Below are 9,236 nucleotides of genomic sequence, written 5' to 3' on the forward strand. Positions count from 1 at the left end.
CAGTGGCTCTAATTGAAAACAGAGGGTCAGGCAGATTCCTTGCTGTGTTTGAAGACAATGTGGAAACACATAGGGACTTAATGACACTGTCACTACCTCTTTCACCCCCAGCCCCGTTCCTGTGCTGGAACAGAGCAACTGAGAATTAGGGCCAGTAGGTGAGAGACTATGTGAAGAGAAACATGGGAGGAGAAAGAACAGGGGCTCCAGTAATACAACCAGGCAGCCAGTCTAGAAAGATGTGCAGTCCCATTAAACTCACAGAAGCAGTTTCCTCCTCTTATTTCCTCTCCCCACTTTGACTGGCCATGTGTCTGTGGGTGGAATGGAAGTGTCAAGAGGGAGATTGCAGAGGACAAATGTGGATGTGGGGGGAATTCAGAGGGAGGGATGAGTGCAGGGGGCACCGGAGCATGAGCAGAACAGAAATTGGAGGGTGGGGACCAGCAGGGAGATGGGAATGAGAGGTGGGGAGGGGGCTCAGGCATGGGAGAGGAGAGACTAAGGGATGATGCAGGCGGTGTGGTGAAGTGTGGAGAAAACAAAGGGTGACCATGGAAACATGGCAGTGAATTCAAGATAAGGGAGAAATTTGTGATGCTAGGGACTTGGGGTTGATGGATTAGCCCATCCTGGATCAGGGGACTTGGTGTTTCTATGAGACAATGGGGTGGATGGAGCAGTCCTAGACCCCTAAGGTCTGTACCTACAGCTGGCCTGTGTTCAGCTGCCCGGGGCTTGGGCTGCAAATCTATAAAACTACAGTGCAGACATTTGGCCTTGGGCTGGAGCCTGGGCTCTGGTATCCTCACTATCATGTGGTCCCAGCGTTTGGACTCCGTCTGCACTGCAGTTTCACAGACCAAGTGCTGTGAGCGGTTTATTGTTGTGTAGACCAACCCTTCCATGCCTGCCCTGTACAAGGCTTATCAGCTCAAATCAACTGCCTGATCAGGTAGCACCAGGGCCCTCTCCCTGAGGGCTGACACACAGGCTGGAGGAGGGGCAAGCTCTCCCCACCTCTGGTGAGCTCTCTGTGAGCTCCAGTCAGAGGGAAGAGGGGCATTACACAGAACATTCCCCATAGCCACAGCAGTCCCATGGCGTCTCTCAGTCTACTTGTAGCAAGGTCTCAAATGAGGATAGGTGCTTGGGGCAATGAGAGTTGAGTTTTGTAATGCACTCCCCCTCCGCCCCCCAAAAAAACATACCAGTGAACTGCAAACACACTATGCAGTCCCCATCAATCACCAGCAAATTAAATGACAGTTGACAATGGCTAAATGACATCATTCCCTGAACTGTGTGCAAAGTCCAAGCTACAAATGCTGTTCATATTTCTATCTTTACTCTGGATAACTCAGAGTCAAGAATGGGTCACTAATTCACCTCGCAAAGCTCAGTTATGCTATGGTACTCGATAACAGGACAGAATTTATTTGTGAGGTGATTTTAACTTGTCCAACTCACAGCATGATACAGGCCCAAACTGTCATTGTCACAATTTTAAAGTTGCTATACACTATTTGTATTTATTGCAGGCTCCTGGGTGAGAGAAATGTATGGCTCTCTTCATTCTATCATTGTTGCTTAATGGGTGAAGTCCCACCTACGTTACACAGGAATAAAAGCTGTCTGCTGCATGTATGGCTATTCCTATTATTTTAAATTAAAATATTTACCCAACTATTGCCACTCTTTGGAGTTGCTGTCACCTATGATCTTAATAAAAAAATTACAGTATTTTTCATCAGGCTTTGAATCAGTGATGGTCCATTCATATACCTTTAGGCACATTGTATAAGAACTTAATGAGGTGAAGAACTTAATGCTTCAAAATCTCTTCAGTCAATGACCCACAATGGCTTTTCTAGGGATTTCACAGATTCTCACATAAAAGCACCAGATGATTTTCAAAGCTTATACAATCTTAAACAGATAGATTGAAAAGGTAGGTTCTTAAAAGGTATTTTCCTTAAAAGGAAATATTGGGTGATTTCAGGAACTCTGAATATTTCAAATCTGCATTGGCAAAGAGGCTGATCTATTCTTTCATTATCTTTCCTCCCCCAATTTTTAAAGTATAACGCATGACAGATTTCGGATTGAATACATTTTCCATTTGCCGAATCGTTGTTTTGTTCATAGCTGTTTGAGGTTAACGCAGCACGTATTAATCAAACCCACCACTTCCCTTCTTGTAAAACCAAAACAAAGTCTCATGCACTTTCGGGTACTGTGTGTGTGTGTGTGTTTGGGATCAAAGCTATATATATACACACTGAATCTGTGTGGGTTCAAACATTTCAAGATTCAGTGTCCTGAAAGGTCTTGCCCCTTTCCCTGCAGTTCTGATGATAGATCTGATTTAATTCCAGCTAGACTTGGCTTTAGACGGTAACGAGCAACTTCAGCTTTCTATCATCTGTTTCTTCGCTGGAATGCTCCTACTACTACTGACCACCATTGGCTTCCTCAGCACAGCCAGTGGCATCACCAGAGGTGGGTAGTTGAAGAAGATTGTAGGTGTCTGGGGGTGTTTATGTTTTCTCGGTTTCACCCCTTTGCAGGACAGTGATTTAGTACAGCAAGGAGAAGCTATATTTGAGGCTGGGTCTCTGAATAGCACCAGGCTGGGAAAGTATAGGGATTCTCGATAGGCACATCCAATACCATGCATTGCAATTTTTCTGGGAAAACAGGTGAAAATTCCAGAGTAGTAGTGTTACTAGCAGGGCTAGGAAAGACTCCTGTCTAGATCAGGAAGTTATAAAGAGTTGGGGGTTTTTTTAGCAAGATTCTTTGCATGAAATTATTACTGTAGAGATAGAAGTTGAGTGGACAAAGAGCTTCTGGTTTCCCCCTCTCTTTCATGGGCAGCCACAGACTAAATAAACCCTCCCCTAGCAAAGAACAATCCAAACTTGAAACCAGCTCATGGGAACAGGTCAGTCCCTGCAGTTCTTATTCATGCAAAATCCACTGCCCTCCATTCAGAAAGTGAAAACTATGAATAGCAATGGTACATTGCAACCTGTAAAGCTATCAACGTGTGTAGCAGATTTTTTACTATGATTTTTATTTAAAATGTTTGCTGTGTGTTATCAGAATTTATTGTATGTAACTCCAGTGGCAAGTAGAATTGATTCAAAGAACAGAAATGTGGGCAACTCCTCCTCCCCACCTCCTGATATAAACATTTGGAAAACATGTGCAAAATAATCTTCAGACTAGCTTTGCTGTTAACCTTAAAGATCAAGTGTGTTCCTGGTTGAAATTTAGTCAGCTTAGGAGTTTCTCTCTACTTTTTAGAAAATTTGGTTTAAACTTCCACAATCCCCAATCAGTTTTAATTTGTAATGCATAAAAGCCTTATTATTTGCAGTCCCTTTCATGCCTTCTTATTCATTAAAATGCTTTATTTAAAGAAGGAAACTGTAGTATACATGACCTATGCTATCATATGCTATCATATGCAGTACATACAGCTCATATAATATGCTGTCATACAAAGGATACACAGCTCATAGCATATGCTATTTAAAAAATGAGAAACAGCTGAGACCTCCAAATCAACTATTACAATGGGCATTTAGAAACTGCAGAATTTCTTCTGGTGGGTTTTTAGTATACATATTCATGCAGGCATTGAAAAAAAAATCTACAAACTGTGAGTGAAAGGAAATCTCACATCAGAAGCAGTTTGTGGCCAGGGCTGATGGTTCTTCAGCCCTGGAATCTCTTTCTTTGCTTTTATAGGTGTTAAGTAAGCGCTTGGACGTTATTGCAGGACATTTCTTTGTTGTGTTCATTTCTCATCATGCTCTGCCTTTGCTCCCAGCTATGGAAGTGACCCAGCCAGCTGTGGTGCTAGCCAACAGGCAAGGAGTGGCAAGGTTGGTGTGTGGATATAAGCACATTGGGAACACCCAGGAAATCCGAGTGACTCTGCTTAAACAAACGGGCCATCAGTACACCGAGGTGTGTGCTTCAACATACACAACCGAGTACAAGATGTTCATGGCAGACAAAATCATTCCGTGTCAGGTCAGCCCCAGCCAAAACAATGTGACCCTCACTCTCATGGGGCTGCAGGCTGCTGATGCTGGCCTCTACATATGCAAGATGGAGCGACTTTTCCCACCACCCTATTACATGAACACCGGCAAGGGAACACAGCTGTTTGTCATTGGTGAGCAAAGCACCTTGAATATACTACAGTATTCTTGGAGGTGTGGTTTAGGGTGCTGCTATTTTGTCTTCATAGAGTCTAAATAAGGGTCACCATTACAATCAGTTTCCACCTCTGAGCACCATTAGTTGCTCTCTTTTCTTTAAGAAGCACCTGGAGAGCTAAGGCAGACGTGATACAGTCAATGATCTGTGTGCATCCTTGGCAGTAAGAGCAGTGTCTGAGGCGGCGTGTGTGGAGATGGATGTGTGCATGTAAGTGTGGAGCTAGAAAAGGCCAATCACACAGTAATTACCCAGGCCAAACGCCCATTGAGGTCAGTGGGATTTTTGAGGATATGAACTGGAGGATTTGGCCCTGTCAACATTTTGGAGAGTTCTGTTATGCAGAGGGGCAGTGCCTAAGAGGGATAATGAATTGTGACAGTTTCCTTACCAATGTCACATTTAATCTGGTGTATTTCAGATCCAGAGCCCTGCCCAGACACAGACCTGTATCTCTGGACATTAGGAGCCACTGCTTCAGGATTGTTTCTTTACAGCATACTCCTCACAGCCTGCATCTTGAGCAAAGCGGTAAGTGCCAGCGCTAGCACAACACACCACTGACACTTCCTGGCATACCCATGGCAGAATGAAAGTCAGGACCACCGAAAAAGAGCCAGGGCCACTGGAATGCACTGGCTTCTTTCTGATGTCCCAGTGCTGAAAAGCAGCCACAGACCACCTGGCTTTTGAGCTGGTTTCTGGTGCTGTGTGTTGCTACAGTGGCAGCCAGCAGTCAGAGCAGACTGGCCACTCTGACTTGTGGTGCAGGTTAGTTTCTGCCCATCCAGACTGCACTGAAATCGTGAGCAGAAGGCACCAAACCATTACTAGGATATCAGACAATATCAGTCTTCAGATGTATTCCCTTCCACTGCACTGACTCAGCCTGGCCCAGCCCTGTGTCCTCTGTCACCTCTACCTCTAGCTTGCACAAGAAGTGACTGGCCGGGGGTGACAGTAGAGAGCTTTGATTTTGCCGCATGCTACTCCTACTTTCCCCAGGAGTCACTGGTCACATACGTGGAAGGCAATGGAGGCAGAGAGCCCTGGCCTGCTTGTCTCTCAGGTGATGCAAGAGGTGTGTACGTTGCCAGTGAGGATGCTGTCAGAGTGGAACCCAAACCTCAGATCCAAACTGCCCGAACTACTGAGCTCTCAGACCCACATCAGCCAGTTCCTGGCCCCATGAGCCACATCAAACCTAGCGACCCGAACACCTACAAAACGGAACTTTGCAATCTGAACTCCTTATTAGTGTTAAGTCAGGGAGGGTGAGGCTACTGTTACCTATTGCTCCTCTATGAAGGCTGCTCTTCCTTCCCCTGACAAGTGCATAATCATCTCGTCCTATCAGAGAGACAGAGACAGGGGAAGGTGACTAGCACAGACAATGTGGGCAAGGCAACAAAACTTTGCTTATCATTGTTTTTCAAAACACTATGGTCACCGATTAAAAGTCTGCCTGTGTTGTCAGATCTGCCATAGAATTGTTTTATTTCTTTTGTGTTTTATAGATCCGGAAGAGGAAATATCTCACTACTGGGCTCTACGTGAAAATGACTTCAGAGGAAGAGGAGAAGAAGGTTAAGCCGTATCACATTGTCATTCGCTGAAGCACAAGAAAAGAGCCCAGGGTAATTTTCTAGCAGTGATGGAGATTCTACTTATTTAGCTTTCTAATTTAAACAAATAAAATCAAATTTCCTAATATAAAAGGTGGAGGGGAAAGACTAGAACATACCCTGTGATTTCTATGTCTACGGTTTGGAGTAGACTAGATGAATGAGAAGATTATGCATTAATATTTCAAAGAGACGCCTGTCACACAAAAATGGCTACATTGTGGCCTCTGATTCTGAGAATTATATTGTATCACTATGTAGCCTATATGTAGCATTAATGTCGCAGTCAAATGTCTTGCTGTTAAATTTCTGCCTCATTGCTGAGCAGCTGAAATCAAACACTATTCAGGCAGAGGCTTGTGTGTCACTGCAAAGCGGAACTGAGATACATTAATGAAAAAGGAGTGGTGTCGCACATCCATATAGTGCTGTGCGTTCGGTGCCATTTCCTGCCTTAGTGCTTAGCATTCCCCTGCTGTGAAGGGCTGACCTCAGCTCCTTTCACTGGCATTGGCACTGTAATGCTGAGCAGGTGTTAACATGGCAGCACTGCTAGAGAGAAGGTTCTCACTGGAGGAGCTTTATTGGCCTGCCCCTGTGAGAACACTCCAACTCAGTTGGAGTCTTGCTTTTTATGAAATGCTAAATTAGCATCCATCCAAACAACAAAAGGTCCGGTGCTGCATTGACAGAGACTATTTTCCATGAAAATGAAGACAATGTATAAGTTTGTGTATTAGTTATGTACAGTTCAATAAAAACGTTAATGCTTTTCCTGAAGTCAGGTCAATTTTTCATTCACTGTTCTCTGAAAAACCAGGATGTGGCTACATGTTAGAAAGCAGTAATGTCAAAGGAAACCATTGCCTTTTAACTCTGTGTTTTTATATTCTAGTGCCCACACATTACCCGCATGCTCAAAAACACATCTCCTTTCAGATTTCCCCAAGTATTCAGAGCTCACCATTGCAATCTGACCAATTACCCATTTGCCTAATTAATGTTACCATGGGATTACTAGAGTCACAGGCAGTTTTCAGTCAATTATGTGCAGAAGGTGACTATAAGGGTTTTCAGGGCATGTTTTGAAGATGTTTATACAAAAAAAGCTGGCCCAAGTTCCAGAACATATTTCCCCTTTCTGTCTCTGAAAGAAGCTCTCTCGGTCGTGTGCTATGTGTAGGGCACAGTTCTCCAGAATTTCCATGGGAATGCTAAGTCATAATGGAGGACTGTGCCCTACACATACCCCATGATTCAGAAGTACTTGAATAATCACCAGCCTGGGAAAGAGAAGCAGAGCTCTCCTTTTCAGTTGCTCAGGAAAGCAAATGTGGACATCCATGACAGCCTTTCGTAATTTCACTTTGGTGTGTAAATCATTCCTGCCAATGTTAGCATACTATGAGCTTTCCTGCTCCAGTGGCTGAGCTATGCATTAGGTGCACTAACAGTCATTACTGTATGCTGGGTCTGCCTTGCAAGTTTTCAAGCAGACAAATGGACCAAAATCAGCTGATATGGCAACAGAGAAAGGATACTGCCTTGCAGCTTTTCTGTGCAATAATGTGCATTTAGTTCAAAGCAGAGGGAGGGATACAGTAGAAAGCCCAGACTAAGATGATGGATATCTATGCAGAATATACTGCAGCCTGCTCTGAAAAGTGCAGAGCCCTGTCCAAAGGGACCCTCCATTTCAGTGATATGCATGGTCTTGCCTGGCAGGACCACCACCTCTGCAAGTGTCCACAAACTGATTTGACCTGAAGGAGGCATCCCTAGGTTTATACTCAGCGCCACTAATGCACTGCCCTGTAGCCTAGAGTACACTTTTCTTATATGCACTGTATGATTGTTCCAGACCCTCTCCCAGCCTTTTCAAATGATCAGCCTCGAACCTGGCAGAGGGCCAATGCCCGGTGCAACTCCAGAGAGAGGCCAGCTGTTCCTCTTACCTTACTCAGACTAGCATGAAGGCTACTCTAACCTGTGGTCACTGCACCAGCCTTAAGGAGTTGCCTTTTTCTTTTGACACACTCCCACCACCTTCCTGGCTATCTGATAAATAAGCACAACATGGCCGGTCACCTCAGCATTGGAGGCTGTGCAGCGCTCTCTTTCCACATTACACAGAAAGGGTGATGGATGACTTGGGATGATCCCCACGTGTGAACTGACACAGGTAAGTAGTGCCATGTAAGAGTGGAATGGGCTTGGTTGAGGAATTATGGGCAAAATTAGTTGAAAGGAGCAATGTCAGGTCATCTCCTGCTTGGTCCTGCTTTGGGCAGGGGGCTGGACTCGAGCTGCCTGAGGTCTCTTCCAGCCCTAGGATTCTATGATCTTGAGGTAACAGGTAGAAATCTGGTCACGGGAGAATAGCCAAGAGCATTTAATACATGGCAGTACTGTCACATACCCATACATCATTACACGTTCTCTCTGCGTCTGATTGTGCTTTGCTCTTTTAACTTTTAAAATTGAAACTTTTTTTTCTTTCTACAGTCGCATATCTCAACTGTGCACACACAGAGCACCCAGCCTAATGGCTTTTCTCCATGGTTTCTGATTATCCATGGGGGGGCCTCACTGCCACCAGCACTGCCTGCTGAACACGCTGGGAAGTAGCTTTGCAGCTCTAAAGCACCCACCTGCAGCTGGTGTCTCACCCACTGTTACATATTTTTTTCTCTACCTCTGTGTTAGGACTCATGTCCCGCTCAGGCCTGGCACCCTTCCACCTAGGTACTGTCCTGCAACAGTGCCCCCGCACTCTAGGGTCTCCCCCTCCGGGGACCTCTAACTCCTAACACCCACCTTGCCTCAGTGACCCACCACCAATCTTCATCTAGCCCCTGCCTCAGGGGCAAACTGCCATCTGAAATGGCCACTCCGAGTGGCAAGGCAGTGTGGACCTGCTGCCTTTGCCTATTCTGGCTGCCTCCCCACAATCATAGTAGCCTCAGGCCTTACTTCAGGCCCTGCAGCCTGAGAGCTTGCCTGGCCACACCTTCCCCAGCCCTGCTCTAAATCAGGAAGCCTCCAACCTCCCTGATCTCCAGGTCTTTCCTACTCCAAAGCTCATGCAAGAGTGAGTCTGAGTTTCTCCTCCCTGCCAGGAGTCTTTACTTATACTGCCCTCGGCTGTGCCCTGATTGGCTAATACCTGCCACAGCTGCTGGCTCCACAGCTCCAGCTCTCTCCCAGGGCTGGGTTTTAACCCTTAAAGAGCCAGTGAGGTCTAGACCCATCACATTGATGAAGACATTCTCAGTTTCTTCCCTGATGGTTGTTTCCTCCATCGTTCTCTTCTGGTTGTTAATTTGAAAAGCAATGCTTGATTTTAGTGCAGTAATTTGAGCAGGTCTGTTTTTT

At 45.4% G+C, this 9,236-nt stretch overlaps 1 protein-coding gene across 1 annotated transcript; it reads left to right on the top strand.

Annotated features, from left to right (window-relative positions):
• Nucleotides 1-2,280: 2,280 nt before the first annotated feature.
• On the top strand, nucleotides 2,281-8,219 carry CTLA4 (cytotoxic T-lymphocyte associated protein 4). The gene is made up of 4 exons (XM_006114242.4): nucleotides 2,281-2,502; nucleotides 3,842-4,192; nucleotides 4,658-4,767; nucleotides 5,754-8,219. The coding sequence occupies exons 1-4, from the start codon at nucleotides 2,442-2,444 to the stop codon at nucleotides 5,850-5,852; spliced, it is 621 nt and encodes a 206-aa protein (XP_006114304.2). The 5' UTR covers nucleotides 2,281-2,441; the 3' UTR covers nucleotides 5,853-8,219.
• Nucleotides 8,220-9,236: the final 1,017 nt, after the last annotated feature.

Source organism: Pelodiscus sinensis, chromosome 7 (genome assembly GCF_049634645.1).
Source record: "Pelodiscus sinensis isolate JC-2024 chromosome 7, ASM4963464v1, whole genome shotgun sequence".
NCBI lineage: Eukaryota > Metazoa > Chordata > Testudines > Trionychidae > Pelodiscus > Pelodiscus sinensis.